At 42.5% G+C, this 26,541-nt stretch overlaps 1 protein-coding gene and 3 long non-coding RNA genes across 4 annotated transcripts in view; 2 read left to right on the top strand and 2 right to left on the bottom strand.

Moving 5' to 3' along the window:
• LOC111947463 (uncharacterized) overlaps positions 1–12,404 on the top strand; it is a 152,021-nt gene extending 139,617 nt beyond the window's left edge. Inside the window, exon 6 of the long non-coding RNA XR_013658644.1 lies at positions 12,381–12,404. This is a non-coding gene — a long non-coding RNA (uncharacterized LOC111947463). The remainder of the gene's footprint in view (positions 1–12,380) is intronic.
• Positions 1–26,541, bottom strand: part of LOC144994924 (uncharacterized) — a 591,488-nt gene that overhangs the window by 72,276 nt on the left and 492,671 nt on the right. The gene's annotated exons all lie outside the window — the stretch shown is intronic.
• LOC144994926 (uncharacterized) overlaps positions 1–26,541 on the bottom strand; it is a 405,433-nt gene that overhangs the window by 15,478 nt on the left and 363,414 nt on the right. The window lies entirely within an intron of this gene.
• Positions 475–3,693, top strand: LOC144994769 (uncharacterized). The gene is made up of 3 exons (XM_078953699.1): positions 475–1,141; positions 1,302–1,450; positions 3,504–3,693. The coding sequence occupies exons 1-3, from the start codon at positions 569–571 to the stop codon at positions 3,550–3,552; spliced, it is 771 nt and encodes a 256-aa protein (XP_078809825.1). The 5' UTR covers positions 475–568; the 3' UTR covers positions 3,553–3,693.

Here is a 26,541-nt window from a genome sequence, read left to right on the forward strand (position 1 = left end):
GTGGGGTCATCATCGGATAGCACAAGGGCTATTAGTGTATGGAAAATGTCCTTAAATTAAAGGGCCTATACCATGTCAAATAAGTTGTTTGAGCTTTTTGACATGGTGCCTCTGTCAATTACCTTCCCCCTCCCCCGTTCCTGCTCTGCCCTGCACGCGACCAGCTGGGTTCACTTACCTCATCTTCATCCCCGCCTACTTAAGGAGATCCAGGACCTGTTTTCAACGCCAGTCCGTTGTTCCTTCCTCAGTGCTTACGTCTGGCCAGCTCACGTTGTGTGCCCTTGTTTAAGTCCAAGCTTCGTTAACGTTTCGTCTCTTCTCCACCCTCAGGAACTGTCCGCTTCACGGGTGAACCTCAGGTCGCTGTCCACCGCTCTCGCTCCCCTCCTTGGATTCTGCCGAAGTCTCGCTCTCTGGACCTTCCTGCCGCTTACCTCCAGTCAGCCGCCACGCCACGTCAAGACTCCTAACTACTCTGTGAATTAAACCATCTTAATCTTACCTCCCGACTCCTAGTGTCCTTCTTGGTTCCAGCGTTTGGGTCTGTCCGAAATCCCGCGAGATCATGACAGAACGGACTGGCCAAACTCCAGACCCAGCTGACCCGGAAGGGCTCCGCCACGCCATTTCACTGCAAGGTAACCTTTTGAGCCGTCAAGCTGATGCGCTCGCTCAAATGTCAGCGGCTCAGCAAGATCTTTTTCGGCGTCTCGACAGTATTACACATACCCTTGCAGAAATAACTGGACAATCTCCCAATGTTGCAGCCGCAGCTCAAGCTCCTTCTTCCGGCAACAGCCTGGCTTCCGCTTCCGCCATGATCCCCGAAAACTTCCGCCTTCAACCGGAACCATTTTGCGGTGAGGTCGAGGCCTGTGGAGGATTTCTCCTTCAATGCCAGCTCATTTTCCAGCAGGCACCCAGACATTACCAAACGGACCACAGCAGAATTTCACTTATAGTGAACGGCCTCAGAAACAAAGCTCTCCAGTGGGCCCAGGCGTTCTTGGCTTCTCATCCCATCTCACATCTCACGTTCGACCGGTTCATCGAGGAATTCCGGCTAGTGTTTGACCAGCCTCGTAAGCAGGAGGAAGCCACCCGGCGGTTGTTGAATCTAAAACAAGGCAACCGTTCGGTAAGTGAACATTTGATCGACTTCCGCATCCTAGCTGTAGAGGCTGGCTGGCCTGACCCCGCTCTCAAGGGGATATTCTACCAATCTTTGAGTGAAAGAATTAAAGACCATTTATGCTCACAGCCTGAAGCTAACACCTTCGAGGATCTTGTCTCTGCAGCCCTCCGTTCAGATGCCAGATTACGTGAACGTCACGCCGAACGCACTCGTAGGCCTCCGGGCCACTCCCAAGATCAGGCTTCCCCTAACTACATGTTCCCGTTGCCAGTCCATGAGCCACCAGCTCCCTCATCGGATGAACCTATGCAAGTAGGTCATTCTAAATTAACAGCAGAGGAACGTCAAAAAAGGCGTGAAGAAGGGTTATGTTTTTATTGTGGGCACCCCGGTCACCAAGTAGCTCAATGCGGACGGCGTTTAAACTCCCGAACCCCCCGTTAGATGACAGGCCACGGGGGGGCAATGTTTCTCACGCCAAAGAAACCAAGTTCTTGTTTGTTCCTGTCAAAATTGCGCATCAAAGCCTAGTTCATGAATTCAAAGCGCTCATTGATTCTGGCGCCGAACATAGCCTCATTGATCTGCATCTTGTCAATCACCTCTCACTGCCTATTGAATCTCTCGACTCCCCCATTAATGCAGCCGGATTAGGTGGGAAACAACTTTCCCGTATAACCACTCGCACTAAACCGGTACTTATACTTACATCAGGCAATCATAGAGAATATCATCGCTTTTTTGTCACCCATTGCCCCCAGACCCCCATTATTATGGGATTTTCCTGGCTCCAAAAACATAATCCACACATTGACTGGGCCGTTCCTCGAATCACTAATTGGAGTACTTACTGCTTGGCTAACTGTCTTCATTCCGCGATTCCCTCCGCTATCGTTACTACATCGGAGGCTGAAAAGGAAATGGATCTTTCCAAGGTACCCGTTTGCTATCATGATCTCAAGGCAGTTTTTTGTAAATTCAAAGCTAGCGCGCTTCCACCCCATAGGCCCTATGACTGCGCCATAGAACTTCTAAACGGCGCACCGCTCCCAAAGGGAAAATTATTCAATTTATCTGGTCCAGAAAAAAATGCTATGGAAAAATACATCCAGGAGGCTCTTTCGCTTGGTCACATCCGCCCCTCTACTTCTCCGGTTGGTGCAGGCTTCTTCTTCGTTGAGAAGAAAGACAAAACCCTGAGGCCCTGCATCGATTACCGCGAGTTGAACCAAATTACGGTCAAAGATAAATATTCACTCCCATTAATAGATTCTGTTTTTGACGCAGTCCAACAGGCATGCATCTTCTCTAAACTAGATTTAAGGAACGCTTATCATCTGGTTCGCATTCGAGAGGGAGATGAATGGAAGACGGCCTTCTCCACTCCCTTAGGCCATTTTGAATATCTGGTCATGCCTTTCGGCCTCACTAACGCACCCGCAGTATTTCAACGGCTTATTAACGATGTTCTTCGCGACTTCCTCAATAGATTCGTTTTTGTTTACCTCGACGACATCTTAATTTACTCATCCAGCCTAACTGAACATGAACACCACGTCCGCCTTGTTCTCGAAAGGTTACTCGAAAATCAATTATTCGTTAAGGCAGAAAAGTGCGAATTCCATACCTCCACGATTCCGTTTCTGGGCTATATTATCGAAGCCGGTAACATCAGACCTGATCCGGCCAAGATTGAAGCAGTCGCCCATTGGGAGATCCCGCAGACTCGCAAGAAATTGCAACAATTTTCTGGGCTTCGCGAACTTCTACAGGAGGTTCATTCGAAATTACAGTTGTATTGCTGCTCCCCTCACTCAACTTACATCGATCAATAAACCCTACATCTGGACCCCGGCTGCCGACACAGCCTTCAAGAAACTCAAGGAACTGTTTGTAACCGCACCTATTCTCATTCAACCTGATGTCACTAAGCAATTCATCGTTGAGGTGGATGCTTCGGATTCTGGAGTCGGCGCTGTCCTTTCCCAGCGGGAGGAGTCGACCAACAAGTTAAAACCCTGTGCTTATTTTTCACGCAAGTTGAGCCCTGCTGAAAGGAACTATGACGTGGGCAACCGCGAACTTTTGGCTATCAAATTAGCCTTAGAAGAGTGGCGTCACTGGCTGGAGGGGGCAGAGCTACCCTTTATAGTTTGGACTGATCACAAAAATCTAGCATACTTACGCAGTGCAAAACGCCTTAATTCCCGTCAAGCTCGCTGGTGTTTGTTTTTCGATCGTTTCAACTTCAATATCACCTACCGTCCAGGCAGTCGCAACATCAAGCCGGACGCCTTATCCAGGAAATATTCTATTGTCGAACCCACCACTGACTCTACCATCATTCCCACCTCCTGTTTTGTAGGTACTCTCACCTGGGAAATCGAGAGCAAGGTCCAACAGGCCCAGGGTGAGATACCTGATCATGTTTCCGTTCCACCTGGTACTCTGTATGTTCCCGATTCTCTCAGGTCCGAAGTACTCACTTGGGGGCATGCTTCACGGATAGCCTGTCATGGAGGGGTACGCAGAACTATCAACCTACTACGTCGTCGGTTTTACTGGCCCTCTCTTGAGAAGGACGTCCGTGAGTATGTGGCTGCTTGTACCATCTGTGCCCGCTCCAAGAACTCAAATTCACCTCCCTCTGGTCATCTGTTGCCTCTGACTATACCTAGTCGCCCATGGTCACACATCGCAATGGATTTCGTTACAGGGCTGCCTCCCTCCCAGGGGCACACAGTAATACTGACAGTCATTGATCGTTTCTCCAAAGGCGTACACTTTATCCCTTTGGCTCAACTCCCCTCTGCTTCTGACACTGCTGACCTTCTTGTCAATCATGTGTTTCGCTACCATGGCATACCATGCGACATCGTGTCTGACCGCGGACCTCAATTCACGTCTCAGGTGTGGAAGTCGTTCTGCTCCGCCCTCGGTGCCACGGTCAGTCTAAGCTCAGGATACCACCCCCAGTCCAACGGACAAGCCGAAAGAGCAAACCAAGAGTTGGAGGCGGCTCTCAGATGTCTGGCAGCTCAAAATGAATCTGACTGGTCCAAGTATCTCATCTGGGTGGAATATGCTCATAACACTCATCCCTCCTCTGCTACAGGCATATCCCCCTTCGAAGCCTCTTTGGGGTACTCACCACCTCTGTTTCCTTCTCAGGAACTCGATCTGGCAGTGCCCTCGGTCCAGCTTCATCTGCAACGTTGCCAGGACATTTGGCGTCAGGCCAGGGCTGCTCTCCTGCGCACCAGGGAGAGCAACTGTCAGATCGCTAACCGTCACAGGGTGGTGAGTCCCGCTTACCGTCCTGGGCAGAAGGTGTGGTTATCATCACGCAACATCCCCGTTCAGGCGTCATCACGTAAGCTGGCCCCCAGATACATCGGCCCTTACGTGATTGATCGCATCATTAACCCCTCCTGTGTCCGCCTACGTCAGCCTGCTGCTCTGAGGGTGCACCCCTCGTTTCACGTCTCCCAGATTAAGCCTGTCAGCGAAAGCCCTTTGTGCCCGCCGTCCACTTCCCCGCCACCCGCCCGGACCATTGACGGCGCGCCTGCCTTTACCGTCAGTCGGATATTGGACGTTCGCCGCCGTGGTCGCGGGTTCCAGTTTTTGGTGGACTGGGAGGGGTACGGTCCTGAGGAGCGGTCGTGGATCTCCCGCTCCCTTATTTTGGTCCATTCCCTGATAGATGACTTCTTCCGCGCCCATCCGGATCGTCGCCCTGGACCGCCTGGAGGCGGTCGTTGAGGGGGGGGTACTGACATGGTGCCTCTGTCAATTACCTTCCCCCTCCCCCGTTCCTGCTCTGCCCTGCACGCGACCAGCTGGGTTCACTTACCTCATCTTCATCCCCGCCTACTTAAGGAGATCCAGGACCTGTTTTCAACGCCAGTCCGTTGTTCCTTCCTCGGTGCTTACGTCTGGCCAGCTCACGTTGTGTGCCCTTGTTTAAGTCCAAGCTTCGTTAACGTTTCGTCTCTTCTCCACCCTCAGGAACTGTCCGCTTCACGGGTGAACCTCAGGTCGCTGTCCACCGCTCTCGCTCCCCTCCTTGGATTCTGCCGAAGTCTCGCTCTCTGGACCTTCCTGCCGCTTACCTCCAGTCAGCCGCCACGCCACGTCAAGACTCCTAACTACTCTGTGAATTAAACCATCTTAATCTTACCTCCCGACTCCTAGTGTCCTTCTGGGTTCCAGCGTTTGGGTCTGTCCGAAATCCCGCGAGATCATGACACTTTTAAGTGTATTATAGTGTTCATTCCTCATAAAAAGAAACCCCAAAGCAGTATTTTGATCAGTTCAACAGTTCTGATTATTTCTCTATGAAAACCTGTGCACTGAGCACCAGCCCCTCCCAATCCATGAAAACGAGTGGGTTCTCACATTGTGACGTAGACCAGTGAGAACCGCCCTTTCAAGGAAGAGTCTGCGCTGCCCGCACTGCCCCCAGATAAACACACACACACACTTTCTCCATGGAGCTAGAAGTGTTTGCCAGAAACGCACATCCATCCATCTTAGCAAAAGTTTGGATGTTGTTTGTTTTTGTGGGCGAAACGCAGTCGAGCTGCCGAGGCCGGCTCTAGGTTGACGTCATGAAGGAGTTAAAGGCGGTACCTTAGAGTTTGAATATTCTTACTTCTGGGTTGTAAAATAATTGAGAAAAATAACTAACAATTAATTAAAAATTGTACACTTTATCAGGGGTTAAATTATGGACCACTCTGGGTAATGGACACAAGCAATGGTAAAACATTCATATCTTAAAAGCACTTTACAAAGAAATGGTTTGGTCACTGTATAGTGAAAATAGAATTTAAAGACAATGTATGTCATTATAATGTGTGGAAGTGCGAGATTCATTGTTAAGAATGGTGGTGATAACAAAATGTAAATTTTTTTGTCATTATTATTATTTATTGATGATAACAAGGATATGTTGACATATGATAATGTGTTGTAAAAACAGCAGGAAAAGTAAAAGGGGGAGTCTAATAAGCTCGGCTTCTGCCTGCTCCCTGACCACCATGTCCAAATTTATTAGAAATATTTTTGTTCTTTTGTATTTTCTGTTTTGTTGTCAAAATGTTTTTCTTTATTTTCATTATTGTTTCCTAGTTGAGCTGTCATTGGAATATTTTTATTCTATTGATAGGGTTGCTTCTTCTTAACATTTGCCTTTTTTGTACGAGCACACAAAATTGGACCTCCATGAACTCAGATCTAATGGATTTGCTGTAAACTAGCCTCCTCAAGGAGAATTAAAAGACGTTTGTGTATTACAAAAAGAACCTTTTGATAAAGTGGCATCCTCAGTGGACATGTTGATAGACTATTTTTTATTTATTTTTTATTTTGTAGCATTTAAAATTTGATTTGCTCTGCTTTTCTTGTAACGTTGTGGACCCAAACAGGAGATCAACTAAAGCAACAATAACATTTAGAAGTTAAAAGCATCTCCTCTGCTAAGTCCCCACCGCTCTCTGCAGAACTCCTGTTGACAGTTTGTTCTGGCTGCTGTCAACACCTTCTTAGCAGATGAACGGTTGTTCATTAAGTGTCAGAACTGCTGCTGCGGTGCCTGCAGCTTGCTCTCATTCACGTCTCGCTGGTGGCTGTTTCTTGGCAGAAGTTGTTATTTTGGGTCTGTCAGTGAAGGAAAATCCCTCCATCACAGCATTTATCTGGAAAAAAAGAAATTCTGGATTTTTTTTTTTATTTCCCTCGGAGTGTTTGGTCGGATCCTGAAGCTGCATTCACACCAAATGTGGTTCGCGTTTAATGTTTAATGTTTAATGTTAAGTCAGTGGTACAGATGCAATTTGCGGTCCTGCAGCGCGATTTGAGTGGCAGGCGCGGCATGGTCTGGCAGCAGCGCAATTTGGGCGGCGCGGCCAGAGTTCAAATATCTGAATTTTGGCTAGGTCGCCGCATCGCATCTACCAATCAGTGACTCAGCTTTGGGCACGTGACGCTTTCAGTAAATCGATCAGAGGGTAGAATACACATCTAATGCGAGCGTTTTTGTCCTGAACTTCCATCTATTTTGTTAACCCACTGACCCACTTTATACACGCAGGGCTCAAACGCCCTGCGTTGGACAACTAGTATTGGCAGCACAGAAAAAATACATGACATTACTTCTATTTTATATATTCTGAGGAATGTTTTATTTTAAATTTCTCTGCATTGAGTAGACAGAGTAAGAGCCTTTAACTTCAAAGAAAACGAAATCTGCAATTAACAAACAAGGAGTCCTTTCTAAAATACAGTGGGGCAAAAAAGTATTTATTCAGCCACCAACTGTGCAAGTTTTTCCACTTAAAAAGATGAGAGAAGCCTGTAATTTTCATCATAGGCATACCTCAACCGTGAGAGACAAAATGAGAAAAAAAAATCCTGAAAATCACATTGTCTGACTTGGAAAATAAGGATTTGGTCACCTACAAACAAGCAAGATTTCTTCTTCTGTAAGAGGATCCTCTGTCCTCCAATCATTACCTGTATTAATGGCACCTGTTTGAACTGCTTATCTATATAAAAGACACCTATCCACAACCTCAAACTGTCACACTCCACATGCAACTATGGCCAAGACCAAAGAGCTGTCTGAGGACACCAGGAACCAAATTGTTGACCTGACTGATGATCTCCCTCCATTTAAAGCTCCCCGAAAGACCTCACCCCGTGGGGTCAAAATGATCGCAAGAACGGTGAGCAAAAATCCAAGAACCACCTAGTGAATGACCTGCAGACAGACGGGACCAAAGTAACAAAGGCTACCATCAGACTACTATGACGCCAGCGACTCAAACCCTGCAGGGCCAGAATTGTCCACCTGCTAAAGCCAGTACATGCGCAGGCCCGTCTAAAGTTTGCCAGAGAGTTTTTGGATGATCCAGAAGAGGATTGGGAGAATGTCCTATGGTCAGATGAAACCAAAATAGAACTTTTTGGAAAGGTGGTAAGAAGGAGAAGGAATTCTGAGTTGCATCCAAAGAAACCATACCTACTCTAAAGCATGGGGGTGGAAACATCATGCTTTGGGGCTTTTTTCTCAGCAAAGGGATCAGGAAGACTGATCCGTGTAAAGAAAATAACAAATGGGGCCATGTATAATCAGATTTTGAGTAAAAGTCTCCTTCCATCAGGAAAGCCATTGAAGATGGAACATGGCTGGGTCTTTTAGCCTGACAACGATCCCAGATAACGGGAGAGTTGCTTCATAAGAAGCATTTCAAAGTCCTGGAGTCCTAGCCAGTCTCCAGATCTCGAGCCCCTAGAAAACCTTGGAGGGAGTTGAAAGTCTTTGTTGCCCATTGACAGCCCAAGAACATCACTGTTCTACAGGAGATCTGCATGAAGGAATGCGCCAAAATACCGGCAACAGTTCGTATAAACCTTGTGAAGACTCACAGAAAAAGTTTGACTGCTGCCATTGCCAAACAAAGGCTCCTACACCTGGCTGTGGATCCTGTCTCTGACTCGACTCGCACCCCGCCCCGACTGTCCCCCCAACTCTGTCTGGATGAAGCTCGTCTGCTGGACTTTAAATGTGTAGTTGTAGCGTTAGATAAGTTAATTCTTCTCTGAGTTCTGGTAAATCGCCTGTCCGTCCTGGGAGACGATCCCTCCTTCATGTGGGCACCCCTGAGGTTTCTACGTTTTTTCCGGAATCTGTTTTTTTATTAGGAGTTTTTCCTTACCGCGAAGGGGGGTCTAAGGGCAGGGATGACCGTTTAGTTTAGCCAGTTTTTTAGTTCAATTTAGTATTTTCCTATTGAATTCTATGTATTCATGATCCTTTTAATTTTATGTTTAACTTTTTCAATTACCAATACGAAGCCCATCGAGATGACTGTTGTTGTGAATTTGGGCTATACAAATGAAATTGAATTGAATTGAATAGATAACAAAGTATTGAGTTGAACTTTTGTTATTGACCAAATGCTTATTTCCACCATAATTGACATATACGGTAAGTTCTTTAAAAATCAGACAATATGATTTTCTGGATTTTTATTTCTCATTTTGACTCTCGCAGTTAAGGTTTACTAAAATTACAGGCCTCTTTCATCTTTTTAAGTGGGAGCGCTTGCACAATTAGTGGCTAACAATACTTTTTTGCCCCACTGTATGTATTGTGGCCAGATGTCCCCACACAACCAATCCCCCTCTGCACAACCGTCTCTCTATTTTTACACAGACGCTGCTAAGAATGTTCAAACAGCAATGGATTTATATCTATAGAAAATAACAGTTTTGATGCAGGTTGTATTTTTTTTTTGTTGTTGTTGTATTTAAGGCGGAAGTTGGCATGATGTAATATGTTTAGCAATCATAATGTAGTTCTGTGGATTGCTAAAATGACCCCTCCTTAGCCAAAAAACTACACTTTAAAATACTAATAGTTTTCACAGCTGCATTAGACTCTTACACATCAGTTGGAGCTGGTCAAAGTCGATGAATTTGATTCTTAGAGCTGTTTAGTAAGACATAGCCACCGTCCTGATCCATGAACCCCTGCGTGTCACTCATAGCGTGCTGTTTCGCTCCCTTCCCCCTTCCTCAGTTGCATCCCATTATATGTTTTTGTGAGCTTATTGATTGAAATTGTGTATTTTTCAAATCTCAGTGATTCTCAGTGAGGTTTTTTAGGGGGCACTTCAAGAAAGATAACATTTAGTGAAGAAGGCCCCTAAGAATAAAAGGAAATGACTGTACAATGTAGTGCAAGGTCAAAAATTTTAATATTTTTGCAGATTAATCAATACCCACATATATACTGTATTATTTACTCCAGGTTACATCACAACTTTATGAGGTTTATTTTTTTTTCTCAGCCATATCACTGCTTCTCTTTTTGTGCTAAAAATAAGAAAAAGGTCTAACTGCACAACCAATCCTGTCTTCTAGAGCCTCAACCGTTTGCTGTGATGATTGGAATGACCAGGAGGTCAAAGGGTTTGTATGAGAAAACTCCATGTGTGTGGAAATACCAAAGTGCCTGCATGTATTCCCACCTGCAGTTCATGCACTTCAATGGGCTTACATTGTAACAGAGGGGTTTTCAAAAAATGGATGCATCATGGAAATTACTTCAATTTACAAACAACTGGCTGCTTTGGTTTCTCTGAGGGCAAATGCAACACAGGTATGACCATACCTGTGTGAATTTACAACTGCTGACATGAAGACAGTAATGTTATTTCTTATATATGTAATTTATTTAATCTCAATTTTAAAATGTCAAAGCAAAATAACATTAAGTTATTCTCTAGTTTTTCCAGCAATAATAACTGTTGCATACATGCAGCATGGCCTTTATCAGGAGCAGGACCACATTTCAGAATCTGATAAAGATCAGTTTACAGTTCTGTTTAAACCCAGCTTAACTATCTTTTTGCATCTTTTACTCCCAGGTCTCTCAGTTTTTCAACTTAATTTCCCCCTTTTGAAGATGACATCCTTTAATTAAAAGTGAGACCACAGGGTCTATGTTTATATAAACACTAATGTTCCAATCTCATCTCTAACAAGTTTGAATCCTAATTATGGAGATCTGTTTCTCTGGTGATGGAGCTTGCAACATAAAATTATTTTTCAAGTTTTTTTTTATCTTTAATTTAGCAAATTTACATCCAAAAAATCCTAGTGTGCATCCTAGTGCATGTTGGGCTAATAGGCAGCAATTCATCAGAAATTCACCCCTAAGTTGTTGGCGGGACCACTGGCGCAGAGCGACACCACCCACCCTTCCTATCACAGATAACTACAAGCTCTTTACACACCCTCCTGCTAGCTTACAGCCCTTCAAACCCCCGACCTAACATTACTGGTGCTAAAAAGAAATGGCGAGCAACGCTGGAGCTATCCAGCTGTACAGTTCTGAGCCAGATGACAGCTCTGACGAGGAAAACAAAGACATACATGGATCTGCATCAGTGGAGCAAGGAGCATGTGGCCAGCCCAGCATATTTTCTACATAACAAATTTTTTCAAACAGCATTTTTCATCTGCTCCTGATTCAATTTGAATAAATAAATAACCAGAAATGCTCATTTTCTTTACATATGTCCACCAACATTAGGAGAATGCTAAAAGAACTTGTTAAAACACAATTTTCATCAGACTAGGTCTAGAAACAAGCAGCAGATAAGCAGTTTCCTTTGTTTGGTTACCTGTTGAGCTCTAATAACACCTCCACCTGTAAGAAATGCGCTTTAACTTGGCTTAACTTGTATTTTGTGTAATTTCTGACCACCTACTACTATGTTTGGCTCAGTAAATCCCCTCCTTGGAGCTGCACAGGGTCCATATTTGCTGACTTTTGCAGATATTTAGGCTAAAGTGCTTTGGATTTGAAGTGCCTGCAGCCTAAAATATGACTGAACCAGTTAATTTTAACCATGGTGGCCGAAAAAAAAAAGGTATCAAGGAAGCTGTGTGCATTACACAGAACCTCAGTTCAGCTTGTGACCACTGTTGCCGCACATCCCCCGGATGTTTGTTATCCTATAAGTTGAGATCTCTGCAGTCCTGCAGCTGCTCTCTCTCCCCTGTTGCAGTTGCAGGAGTGGCCGCAGTAATCCAGTTATGGGAAACTCACTCACTCACTCGCTCTAAATACCAGCAGCTGAGGGAGAGATTATTCCTCTGGGTAAAATGGCACTGCATGCTTCAGTGTGTGCACATGCATGTGTCTATGTGTGCATGTGTGTGTGCGCACAAGTCCCCAGGAAACGCGCAGGAGGTGATTACTCGGTAGCAGCCAGGTGTGTGTCTGCACGTCCAAGGAGAGGAACACACTGTAATCACAGAAGACTGTTACTCAGTGGCAATCAGGTGTGCACATTATATGGTTGTAGCGATAAGAACATATGCAATAAGATGAAATGACTGCTCCACAGTTAGGTCAGGCAACTGGAGCACTGTACAGAAATGTCTATCTGCATCAGCACTTTTTCTGGAAAGTGCACTTTTGTTTGCCGTTCAGTCCAAACAAATCTCACACGAGACTTGGGGAAAAAAAGGCTGACTTAGTCACTTTGCATGAGTCACAGTCTTTTGTTTCATGGCCTTAGTATGTTGAGACGTATCTCATCAAAAGGTTATCATGACAAATCTGTGTTCATTTTAACACAGCATATTATTTCTTTTAACCCTTGTGCTACCTTAGATGACCCCACCCTTACATTGACGTGTTCTCCCTACCATGACAAAGGTGGATAAAGGTGAAGAGGATTTTATATAATCCATGGACACCAGTGAAGATCACAAATCATTGAAGAAAAAAGGTTCAGAGCACTGTCTAGTGGGTCTAGATGACCCAACTCCCAATGTTAAAGTGCGTAGGATAGCACAAGTTACAGACCCACTCCGATCATCTTTTGATCTATTTTTTAAAGCTTTCCCAATGGTCTTTTAGTGATGATTATGCCGGTTTTAGCCAAAATCTAAAAACCTGTGTGGTTTTCGGGGACATGGTTTATGCAGAGCGGCAAGGGTTCATTAGAAGTTCTTCGTTGACAGGACGCAGTCTTAAAGACAGAATGTAGGTCTTTAAGCTAACTTGTAAAATCCTCAATTTTTGTAATTAACCCTTTTGCTATCTTAGATGACCCCATGCTTGCGCAAGAATTTTTATTGTTCAAAACAAGACACAGTCTCATCCGTCTAACAACATGTAAGGAGTGTGTTAACTATTACGATTTTGCTTTACTTCAAATTCATTCAAATTGTATAGACACTCAGAGTGCAGCATGCTGTGTAAAACTTTGTGCAATTGTTCGACATAAACATTGATTTAATAGATTTGAAGATGATAAAAAGATCAAATTACCAACAAAGCTGTGCTGTCTAAAACAAACAAACGAAAAAAGACGCTAATATTTAAATAGAAAATGAAAAAAATTGAGTTCAAGGGGTAGAATAGGGTGTAAACCGGATTAAGTAAGTGTACACAGGGACACGGTTGCAGCAATACAACCTGCAGGAGTAACTGACAAAAAGAAATAACTTGAGTTTCTTGAAAGTTTTGTCTAGTCCCTAGCTTTGTCATCATCGCATTGTGGTAGTTCAACAAGTCCTAACATGACTCTTTATGCTTTTAATATTTTTACATAAACGACTTAAGATTTGATGATGGTTGACGAAATGTGATCCACCTCCGCTGTGGTTCCCTTTGGGAACATTTCTTTCACAGAGTTTTAGTCTGCAACTGGAGTCCGTTTACAATTGAGGTCTTTTATTTGTTCTTGTTTTATGTTAAATTGTAATTAGAGGAAGTTTCTAATTGTACTTTTTTTTCAGTCATGACTTTTATTGTGCGATCTGCTTTGTTGTCTTTTCCATCAGTGTCCAACCTGCTTATAGTCTATAATCACCATCGCTCCTCACGATTTATATTCCGTCATGTGTAGGACCTTTCCTAGAAATATGGGTCTGACATCATCACAAAACAGAAAAATGCTTCCGATTTTGCTGCAAACTTTGTTTATTAACTAATCTCTGAAAAGTTCAGTTATTCCAGTTTTGTTACCTGCCCATGCATTTTACAGACAGTGCCGTGTAGCAAACTTTATTCCATTATTCATTTATTTTTGGTAATTTAAGGCATTAAACTGTTAAAAGATTTTTACAATGGGTGTAAAATTGCACATCTTTAGACCCATAGAAGCAGCTTGCTCACAAATAAGAGGTAATTCCTTTCGTGCTAAGGTGGATAAAAACCTCACTGAACATAGCCTACTACGTCAGTGGCCTCGGGAAATTTGTGCTGTGTGAACCTCCTCCCTAAGGAACAAAAATGCAGCGAAGACTCTCCACTCGGCAGGCATAGGAAAGTATCCTGAGCAAAGTAAACCCTTGTGACTCGGATGGAGATACACATAGAACTTCAGCCAGATTCAGACTCTGAATCTGAGTCCAGTCCAGACTGTGTCCAGCAGATTTGATGAGCACTGTGCAGTCTTAACAGTCTAAGTCTAAAGTTTTTTCGCTCGCTGTCCTCGCTCAGTTCCACACTGCGAATGTCTTCCTTCCTATCTGAGCTGTCTTCAGGTTAGATTTTATTTTATGTTATTTCGTATTTCCTATTTAATTTCAAACAAGAAAATGTTCAGATACAGAGGAGGAGACACTGGACTAGTGTCTGTGCATGCATTTGTGATATCATTTGTCTTGATTCAATTCAATTTTATTTGTATAGCATAAAATCGCAGCAACAGTCGTCTCGATGGGCTTCGAAGTAAAACATGAACTCAAAAGGATCATGAATACAAAGAGTTCAATAGGAAAATACTAAAATGAACTAACAAACTGACTAAGCTATACTGGCATCCCTGCCCTTAGACCCCACTTCGCAGAGGTGGGGTCTAAGGATTCCGGAAAAAATCTAAGGATTCCGGAAAAAACGAAGAAACCTCAGGGGTGCCCACATGAAGGAGGGATCCTCCCCCAGGACGGACAGGGGATTTACCAGAACTCTTAGAAAAGAATTAACTTATCTAACGCTACAACTATATATATAAAGTGATCATTCCTCACAATTTGAACTTGTTCACATTGCAGATGAAGAGACTGGACCTCAAACCAAAAAGAAACCTTGTTTGTCGACTGACGTGTCAGAGACAGCAAAAGATGGCACAGTGTGGCGTGAAGAACAGGTGGGGGAGCATCTCCATTTCACCCCTATCGAAGCTTACACCGGAGAAGGAGAGCCAACAGATAAGGCCAGGAGTAGTATCTCAAGTCGCTTTCAGAGCTTCCTCTGTTTTTCCAGTCTTGAAATGCTTCACAGAATTCAAGAATGGACTGTTCAACATGCACAGCATACAGAGCATGATGATTGGTTCATGGGCCTCCCTGAACTAATGGCATTTGTTGCAATTGTCCTCTTGCGGGGACTTACCAAGGTTCCAGCACTAAGTGACTGCTGGTCAGCAAACCTGTGAAACCCACAGATCATTAGAACTATGTCCTGGAACCGCTTCCAAGGCATCATGCGACACCTACGCTTTGATGACAGGTCCACCCACAGTGACAGAGCAAAGACTGATAAGTTTGCTGCAATTTCCGGTGTATGTGGATCATTTGTCACCAACTGCATAACATCCTACAACCCCGGTCGACACATAATTGTTGGTGAACAGCTTTTCCCGTCAAAGACTTGCTGCCGTTTCCTGCAATAAGTTGAAACTAAGCCTGACAAGTTTGGAATCAAGTTTTGGGTGGCTTATGACTTAAAACCCAAGTACATTTGCAATGTCCTCCCATATCTTGGCAAGGACCCCAGTCATCCCAGTGGGGAGCGAGTGTCTGAAAATGTTGTGATGACGTTGATGGAACCATTCCTAGACAAGGGCAGAAATGTTACCCACGAACAACTTCTTCACATCGCTGTCACTTTCGCAACAACTGCTTAGCCGGAAGACCACCATCCTCGGCTCAGTCAACAAGACTCGCCGGGAAATTCCACAATATGCTAGGCAGACAGACCATGATGAATTCACCACTCAGGTTTGTGGCAGGTTTCTCGTTGCTCTGTTTATGTGTTTCTAATTTGTTTGTGAAAGTGCTATGAAAATAAAAACTTTGCATCTTAATTAGGTGTTTTCAACCACTGGTGCCACGCTGACGATGTACGCGCCCAAAAGGGAGAAGACCGTCTACATTCTCAGCAACATGCACAGCGTGGTTCAGACTGAAAATACCACCAAAAGGAAGCCAAAGACCGTCGCCCTTTACAACACCACAAAGTGTGGAGTGGATGTGATAGACCAGATGATGCGGGAGTACACTGTCCGCAGAGGAACACGGCGCTGGCCGGTCGCTGTGTTCTATAACATGATTAAAATGGCAGCACGGAATGCACATGTGCTGTATCAAGCATGCACCGGCAGGCAGGAGAGACGAGTGGACTTCCTGGCGAAGCTTGCAAGAGAGTTGGCTAACTCTCGTGTGGATGCAAAGAAGGCACAAAAAGAAGAATTGCTTCGGCAACAACCTTCCAAACCCAGCCCTGGAAAAAGAGCCACGTGTCAGGTCAGGCACCAGTGCAAGAACAATCATGCCAGTGGGCGGCCGTGGTGCAGCGGTAGGGTGGTCGACCCATGATCGTAAGATTGCAGGTTCGATTCCCGCCTTGCACGCCCATGAGTCGAAGTGTCCTTGGGCAAGACACTGAACCCCACCTTGCCTCTGGTGGTAGGCAGGCGCCTGTGTTTGGCAGCTGAGCCGCCACCAGTGTGTGAATGTGTGTGTGAATGGGTCTGTGACTGTAAAGCGCTTTGTCCTTGTAGGAAGAAAGGCGCTACATAAGTATACGCCATTTACCATTTTACCAGTATGCGATGTGTTGACTGCTACAGATACACATATGGCAAATGCAGAAGAGAGAAACCGTGGCAGTGCCAGGATTGTGAGTGATTGCTGGAATGTATTCACTGACATTTTTGAATTCTTTGCAAATATGTGTAAAAATGTATTTTTTTATTATTTTTATAAAGTAAATCTTAAGGAAAAAACCCATGTGCCTGGATCTTTCACCAAAGATAGCAATATAAAAAACAAGTTTCATTGAAGTGATTTAGGATAGCCCCACCTATGGTGCGCCAGTATCTGCCTTATTTTCATAAGAAAAGCAGTCGTTCACAGTTGATTTAGGAGATTAGCTAAAAGTCTTCCAGCCGATTGTCTGCCCTTTGGGTCTTATAGGTAGAAAGGCCAAATGCTCCTTGGGACTTTTAGGCTACGTTCACACTGAAACGCTGAAACGACCCAATTCCGAATTTTTTGCCCCTAAGCGGCCCAATTCCGATCTTTTCATGACAGTCTGAATGACACAGATCCGATCTTTTCAATTGCGACCCAGGCCCCGTGGGTTTGCCGTCCTGATTCCGAATTGTAGCCGTTCTTTTCAATTGCGACCGCCGTCTGACCGGCCAGGCGACTTGATTCCGAACTGTACGTCATCGACACGCAACAAACGTCATCATTTTGCGTTGAAGTAGGCGGGAACGAGAACGTAAACATCAACCATGGTGGACGATGCTGCTGAGACCAGACAGTGGAAGGGAAGCAGGTCACGGATTGGATTAATATTTGGGCTGATCGCTCTTTTAAGGCCAAACTCCAGGGCTCTGATCGCAACTGGGCGGTTTTTGAAAAAATTTCCAGATAAATGGCCGAGCGTGGTGTTGAACCTTTCCCGCGATAACTTTTTTTTCTTTCTCCCCTTTGACCGTGCTCAAGCGCGGGGGACCCGAGGCGACCCTCCTCCTCCTCCCTGTTCTGATCCTTAGATTCTTCAGAACGGGTTAATAAAGAGTCCATAGCATTTATTTTGGGGGAAACCTTCTTTTATTACCGTCCTCCGTAACACACAACATGAATGCGCGCACACACTGCCCCCCCCCCCCCCCCCTATTCTCTATCGTGGCACGCGCTTGCACACACGCGGGCGAGCGGCTCCAACACATACACATTTCCATTCCACTACAGTGGGTACAGACGATCCCGACTCCATTGCCTTCTTAAAATGAGAAGATTGTAATTGTGCTGCTCCTTCGTGAAAATAAATTTAATATTACAAAAAGAGCTCCGCTTTTGACAACACTGTTGTTGACATCTGCTCCGCAAACAAGTGACGTCGTTCACCGTTGAGTATTCTTCTGGCTTCTGCGCATGCGGGTCTCGTTTGGGTCGTGTCACGGTCACACTGGAGATCACAAAAGTTCGGATTTACTTGGAAATGTGAACGGTCTAGCAAACAATTCGGATTTTTTCAAAAAATCCGAATTGAGCATTAAGCCCTGCAGTGTGAACGTAGCCTTAGTCTTAAAAACAAAAATTGTCAGCAAGGAAACTGTATTTGACCTGTAAAAGGCCTGTTTTTGCTGTAGTTGTGATATGTTTCTTTGTTTTTTCAGGAAGCAGAAAGCCCATTTGCTGCTGGTTTGTGGATAATTCTTTACTCCTTGTGTTTTTGCCTCTGTTTCCACAATTCCTTCAGTTGTAAATTTAAAATACTTTTTATTTTTATTCAGTTCCACCAGACAATAACAGTCGAGTAAATGCGAGTAATGAAAAATTCATGTCTGACGAACTAAAAAAAATTCAAGCAAATCTTTGAACACTGAAAACTCATATGAAGCAAGACAAACTATTTTAAACCAAAAACTGTTCAATATTTGTTGACAACTTTTTGAAAATTTTCTTATTTAAAATGTACATAACTTAAATTCTATAATCAGGGGGTATATAAATGTATTTTTTGTAATGAATGTAAAAAGTTTCAGACAAAAGGAAACAAGAAAAGCACACCATCCTGTGTGATGTCAAGTGTCGCATGAAAAAGTGCCACAGCTTCATGGAGAAGTGAGGGAAATTTCCGCAGCACAAACTCCCATCACTGTGTACTGTAGAAGCTCTCTTTTTTTTTTTTTCTTCTCTTCAGGGCACAAATGTCTGCTATTCTTGGTTTGCATGACGCAAACTCATGAAACTTGAAATCATGAAACATTGTCTTTGGTTGTTGTGTTCTGTCACGGCCTTCTCTACTTTCAGCCAGTTTTTAGTGAAGAAATCCAAGTTTTTTATCACATCAATTCGTGAGTAGCTCTGCTTTTTAGCAGCACAAAAGCCTTCTTCATATTTCTAGATGAAGCTGTCATTGACTTTTGTTTTATTTTGTCTTAATTGATCTTTTTTTCCCTTTTATATTTTATTTTTGTTCTTCTTATATGATTTTATAGGGCAAAATATGTGCAAAGGCAAAGTGGACCCACAGTTTCGCTGAATTGTCAAGTGAAAAAGCAACCAGCATTAGCCGCTTGGCCGCCTTTAAACTCTAAAAGCTTTGCTTAAAGCTAAGGACAAATTCCCAATTTAGGTTTCTCTACAAAATAATAACACTTAGCAATAAACCAAGTGTCCTGTAAAAAATAAGGAGATTGCACTGCTCAAAAGTGAAGCTGCAGGGCATGATGGGATGGGAGGAAAACAAAGAAGTAGATGGTTTTTATTTATTTTTAAAAAAGGAGCCATGCAAATGCAAGCATTACAAGAATAAAGCAAGTTTTTATTTTTATTTTTTAAAGCTCCCTACAGTTGTTGTTTTTTGTAAAATCCTTTCAATTTTATTTTTCTGAAAATCAATACCAGCCAGTATTGGCATGTTATTATTTTGGAGTAGTTTGTTTAATAAAAAGGGCTGAATGGTGGTGCAGTGGTTATCACCTTCACCTCACAGTGAGAAGGCTTCAGTTCAAAGCTGGGTCCCTTCACTGTGAAGTTTGCATGTTCTCCCCATGCATGCGTGGGTTTTCTCCAGGCACTCAGAATTCCTCCCACAGACCAAAAACATGCATCATAGGTCAACTAGTGACTCTGAAAGGCCCCATGGTGTGAATCTGAGTGTCTGTTTTTGTGTAGTTCAGTGATAAACTGTCCTACTTGAACATTGCCTTTGCCCTACAGTGGTTGGGACAGGCTCCAGCATCCTTAAGACCCCAAAAGGGAGAAGGTTTAGAAAATTGATGATATTCAAAAAAAAAAATTAAAAAGCACACATGCTGCTTAATGCTATCCTAGGCACTTTAACATTGGTAGTTGGGTCATCTAGACCCCACAAGACAGTGCACTGAACCTTTTTTCTTCAATGATTTGTGATCTTCACTGGTGTCCATGGATTACATGAAATGTTTCCACCTTTATCCACCTTTGTCATGGTATGGAGAACACGTCAACGTAAGGCTGGGGTCATAAGATAGCACAAGGGTTAATCTCCTATTAGTGCAACAGGAATACTGTTTGGGCATCAACATTTTGTAAAAAAATATGAAAAAACAGAAAACAAAAGAGGGTGTACAAAATTGGGGATCATGTAATATGTTTAGCAATCATAATGTAGTTCTGTGGATTGCTAAAATGACCCCTCCTTAGCCAAAAAAGTTAAACCTTTAAGAAGAAAATAGTATTTTAGTGTTTACATTTTAGTTCTCACAAAGATGAGTTCAGGACAAATATAATTTCCCAAAGATTCCCTTTGATTTTTCTACAGAACATTAAATATTGCACATTGTTAATTTATGAAAAACAATTCACACAATGTGGATGCAGGGGATCCACGCATCTTCTTTCCCTCAGGTCTCTACCTTTTGCTGTGAAAGTTCCAATATTAAAATTTCTCACCTGCCTTTACTTTTCTCTTTCTGCTTGCAAACCCTCCTCCTCTTCTTCTTTGACCAATAGAAGCCCAGACCTCTTTTCTAAAAGGCAAAAGGAGACAGATCAATTGTTTTTTGTATTAATGGAGACTACAGAATACCCTGACTTGAAACATGTTCTTATTCCTATCAACAAGCGACAGCACCTTTAGCCCCTCCCACAAAGCAAAGCACTCCAATGGACGAGTCATTTTGAAATAGTTCTTCTAAACTTCTCACACTCTTTGACCTACTGTAACTCTTCAATCACGATCAACGTGAATCCGCTGATTCTAACGGAGATAAAAGGGGCTTTCCCTATTGGCTTTGGACTGTCATGCTAATGTAAAGTGATGCATAGTGGTGTGGTGCAATCTCTTTTCCTTGTGACACAATTAGCTGATTTGTGTTGATTGTGTGAACACTTCACTAATGTAAAGTGTTGCATAACAGAAACCACTTGAATTTACATCAATTGTGTAAATGGTTGTAGAGCTACAGTAGTGGAACAATTGATAACACTGGAGCTAAATCTCTGGTGTTGAAGGGATTGATCATTGCTTGCAGTTATTTTTAAGCCATCCTAGTTTGTGCAGTACCTTCAGCTTTATTTATTGTAGTTTCTCCACTTTTTGAGGCATCTCATTTGTTTGAATCTGTCACCCGACCCTGATTACAACACTGGCATGTAATCATAACAACATCCCAGGGAAAAGTTGTTTTAAACTCTTCAAACTAGCTAAATGGGCGGTTTTTAGTTCAGTGACATTTGATGCCCAGCCCAGTGAATAGAGTAACAAAACAGGGGTACACTTAAATCCTCAAATAGAACAAAAGGTGAGTTGAATCTAGGCACTGCAGTGCTTTGTGGTTGACAAAATATGGATATTATTAGAAATTAACAGGGAACACTGCAGCTTTGTACATAGAGTTCCGTAAGGTCAATCAAAAAGACACTAAATAGAAGGATCAAGATTATGTCTGTAGCTTCCATCTATAATCCATCAACTCAGACTGTTGCAGCCGGCTTGTATAAATCTAAAAAACATCATACAAGTTGGGAGCAGGCATCCGGGTTCACTGCTGTCCGTCGCTCATAGATTAAATTAATTCCAATGCCAATCTCATTTTCCAACCATCCAACTTTTTATTGTTGCCTCATATATTCTTCTGTTATGATCATCTAAGTGCTTGAAAATGCATGGAAGGGTATGAATGTGAAACAAAAAAACCTGTTCAAAGAGAAACAAATAACGTTTGTGCATGTTATGTTGCAATTTAATTAAAGAAAAAAAAGGTTTCTTTCATGTTGTGCATTTTAAAGGCTTTATTAGTGTCAGAAATGTCTGAGCATCTCGGGGAGAATCATTGCAGTGACTTTTTTCTTTGTCTAAAACTGCAGAACTGCCAGATCTTTGGCGTGGTCTTTGTACATTGCAATGCAAGGATTCATCAAGCTTAACCTGTTATGGGGTTTCTTGTTCCTAACCTCCTAACAGAGATAGATGAGAAGGTCAGGGATGGACTGTAGAAAACTGTGCAGCTGTGTCCCTGCTTAGATCACAAATTTTGCCTAAACTGTTGGACTTTATCGACACTGAGAGCTCACTGAGGAGGTTTAAACTTAGAGAAAAATTCTAACTAAGAGCACTCTTGGGTTTTTACCTTTTTTTGTAGATGGAATTTCTGACTAACACAATTTTAAGCAACCTAGAGCATACTGCTCAGTCTGAATTAAATCTTGTATTAATATATTAGGACAAAATTGTGTATATAATTATTTCAGACATGCCCCATTTGAAAGCAACCAAACTCATTTTGAAAAAAATTATAAGACATCTAAATTGTTAGATCTTTGTACTTTTAAACAGCTCAGTTTTCACACTTTAGTAGCTTCAGTGATATTGGTTTGTCCATTCTTTTCTTTTCTTTTTTGTTTTTGAAGACATTTTTGAAATAATTCTTTTTTTCCTGTGTTCAGTTGATATCTTTATATTTTTTTCTCTGCTAATTGCTTTTTGGAAAACACTCAGTCCATCTGTTTGAATCTTTTGGCACAGGCAAGTGTGGCTTTTTCTTTTGTTTTTCAAGGCATCCAGTCCCTAAAAAAATAATTAAGGCATCTCGAGAATTAACAAAAAAGATACATTGTATTGTTAGAGTTTTATGAAGCAGTAAAATTATGTCATTAATTTCCCACAATTTGCAAACAAGTCTAACACAGTCCCATTTCTCCGACTCGGGAACTAAAGTGAGTGATCTTACAAGCTAACACGTTTTTAATTTACAAAGGTACTATCCACACAAGGCGTTTAAATTCTCACATTCGTTGCAGTCGCCAGTGGAAGCTGAAATTAAAAACTAAAATAATGAATTTATAATGAAAGTATGGTTCTGTCAGTTGTTCTTATACATTACTATAAAGAGTTGTCAAATTGTGGAATTTAGGACGAAAAGATACACATCTTTACAAAAATGTGTTTTTCAGCATACATGGTCATCATCTTATTCAATATGGCTAACTTTCTTGGTTTTTAAAGTAATTCGACTGCACAGGAAAGACAACAGAAGAATTCCATCTGACTGGTTTCTTTTGACCCATAAGCCTTTGTTCTTCAGTAAATCAGGGCTGCATTGGAGGATGAATTGGTGTGGATATTTGCTCAGTTTCATTGCAATTCAGAAGCATTTCACAGGTACCCAGGAAAAGAGTTGCACTGACCATTATGTGGAGAATGGAGAAATTCCCAGTGAAGCAAGAATCTCGCAGGCACATTTCCTCTTGATTGCTCAGAGTCATCCATGTGAGAGTGGAAACACACCCTGCTCCTGTTCATTTTGTGCACCGCGGCCCCAGAAGGTATTCAGCTACATACGCACACCACGCTGACCTACACCATCTCTGGTGATGGCAGACTCTCTGACAGGCTGACAAGCTGAGTTCACTGGTTTCATACATGATAAGTTGTTGAGGTGGCAGGGACAGGAAGTGGCTGATTTTGTTGTATTAAAACATATTCATAATCACAAAACTATCACATCACCATCCTCCCCCCCCAAAAAAAGGAAAATCATTGTCCTTCTTGTCATGAAATATCACTATGTCCAGCTCTACCACTTTCAAATTGAAGCTTGCTTGAGAATCAAGTTAAGTGGAACTAAATTCAGTTCTTGCCTTATGAGGCAACCAATCCAGTCCCGTTGTCATTCAGTGTAAAACAGAATTCAGACAAACATCCATCCATCTCACCTGGTCTTGGACGGGTTCACAGCCGATGCCAGAGAACCATCAAAGCTGCTTTAATGACAGGCACGCCCTTTTTGCTGAATTTCCCTTGAGCTAAAACTAAACCTTCCTTGAGCCAGAATGCTCTTGGAACAACGATCCACGTCCTGATTACCTCTCGGATATTGTAAATCTCTGTTACTTTGGTGCCAATCAGCAAAAACTCCAGTCCTAAGCTCACTTCACTGGCTACCTGTTAAAGTTCAGCTCAAATGATTACTACTTGTTTTTAGAACTTTTCATGATCTTGCCACAGTTTACTTAACAGAGCTTTTAACTGTTCCTAGATAATCTAGAGTTTTAAAGTCTCGCTCCCATAATCTTTTAATCTACTTTCAAAGCGTTCCCAGTTTTTTATTTCTTGGACATTGTTTATGCAGAGTGGCTGGAGATCAATAGAGGTTCACCTCTGAGATGTGGGCGAGACTGTTGGTGCAGACCCCATCCCAACATTCCATCTGTTGACATGTTCTCCTGCAATATTACAGCCCCTCACAACCCCAACCTAACATTCCCAGTGGAACAAAGTTGTGAGCCAGATTCCAGCTCGGACGAGGAAAACAAAGACATACATTGATCTAGTAGTTGTCTACAGAATGCAGCAGAGAAGGGAGCTTGTGGCTTGCCATAGTAGCTTCTCTGCCATAGCTACAAGCTTTTTCCATCAGCATTTTTGCGTCTGCTCCTGATTCACAATGATTTGAATAAAGAAATACTCAGAAAGCTTCAATTTCTTCATATATATCCTCCACAATCAGAAAAATGCCACAAGAAAATGTTAAAAACAAAACTTTCATTTTAGTGAGTTTTTAAACTTTTATTATTTGTTTTCAATGCTTTTCATGGCCTAGCCCTAGTTTACGAAAGAGAGCTTTTAACTGTTCACAGTCATTCAAGAGATTTAAGATCTGCCAACCAGTATCTGCTTCATGTGCCCGCAGGTCATGACAGAAACAAAGGGGGGAAAAAAGTCACATGTCTTGGCAGCTCGAAGAAGAAGACAAAAACGATATTACAAGCGGTAAATGAATTACAGTTCACCAATTATCAGTGCAAATAAAACAAATAGCTGAAAAAAGAATAGATAGATGTGCTGTCTCTGTTGCCAGCCCTCAGTAACGGAATAACATTCCTCCAGAATGGTAAAAAACTCAATGCCAACTTCTCAGCTCTTTTAGAACCTCATTGGGCATGTTCCAACAACTGTAAGGCTTTTTCTTCCATCATCTGTTGCGTTTTATGAGGTTCAGTTCTGCAAGGATGTGGATAACAACACATCTCATACACATGCTTCAAACATTTATTGGAATATAACTGCATGTCAATGTATTTAGTAAAACAGAAAACACACTCTGACCTCTGCAAAGTGTAAAAATAAGACGTAACAATTCTATTCTAAAAAAATGGCAACTATTCATTCTTAAAATCCTACAAGTCACGCCCCTTTTATATATTCCAGGGCTTCATTTTCACTCTGTACAATCCATGCTACTGGATAAAACCTGTGTCTGTGACTTAGTGTAATCCAGATCATAGCAAACCATTACATTGTATGATTATTAGCGTCTGCTTCCAGCAGTTAAAAGTTCTCGTGTTGTAGTGACAAAACCTTTAACTTTTTTGAGGGTCAGTCCACACACAGCTTCTCAAATGAAGGACAGAGCAGCCAGTGGGTCATGTGACCACATCCTTTCATCCAGAATAAGCATTTGGTAATGGTTCTTAAAACCAGAAACTACAAACATGTTTCCAAAAAAATATTTACAGGTGTGTGACCTTGTAAAAATATTTATAAATAAATATATATGACTTTTTCTTTAAATAAATGTCTTATTTAGGGCCCGAGCACGGAGTGCAAGGACCCTATTGTAATTCGAATGTTTATTATTATTAGGGCCCGAGCACGGAGTGCAAGGACCCTATTGTAATTCGAATGTTTATTAGGGCCCGAGCACGGAGTGCAAGGACCCTATTGTATCTGTTAGGTTTATTAGGGCCCGAGCACGGAGTGCAAGGACCCTATTGTAATTCGAATGTTTATTATTATTAGGGCCCGAGCACGTAGTGCAAGGACCCTATTGTATCTGTAAGAGTTATTATTATTATTCTTTTTCTTCCGACGGAAGAGTCGCCTTTTTGAGGCCTTTAACATACCCCAAAACTCACCAAATTTGGCACACACATCAGGAGTCGCGAAAAATTTCGTATTTTACAGGAGATTGGCATGGGCGCACAAAAACAGCTCGACAGCGCCACCTACAGTGACATTTGTCCCGAGCCCCCGCATATGCTTTGACATACAAGCTTGATTTTTTCAGGACATGTTCATCAGATGGAAACCTACAAAAAAGTCTCTTGGGACCAAGCTGTCAGTTGCACAGGAAGTCTGCTATATTGGTGTCAATATGTCATTTTTGCTCTATTTTGGACATTTGTAGGCCTCGTTCTAGAACGAACTCCTCCTAGAGATTTATGAATAATGACTCCAAACTTTGGTTTTGTAAACTAAACACATGTCCGATGTTAAATTGCGAAGCTTTAAAGGTATTACGGATGTTTGTGACCGTGGCGGCGCGTCGAACTTAGAGGTCATTTTGAAAACACGCCATGAAAAGAAAAATGGCCATTACTCAGCCATGCAAAATCCAATCTGATCCAAAGTTGATATGCATGATTGTAGTCTGACTCTGAACACATCTGCAGTGGAAGAATCTGGAACAAGTGTAGCGCCACCTGCTGGCAGCAGGAAATGACATGTTTGACTTGGAGCATCACTGCTCCAAGTAGGATGAGCCGACACACCTCAAAATGACGTCCACCTGTTGAAAAGCCATTGAAGTTTACTCTGATAAAAAGCCATAACTTTCAACGCAGGGGTGTGGTCGTGACAG

Source organism: Oryzias latipes, chromosome 10 (genome assembly GCF_053564925.1).
Source record: "Oryzias latipes strain Hd-rR chromosome 10, Olatipes_Hd-rR_3.1".
Taxonomy (NCBI): Eukaryota; Metazoa; Chordata; class Actinopteri; order Beloniformes; family Adrianichthyidae; genus Oryzias; species Oryzias latipes.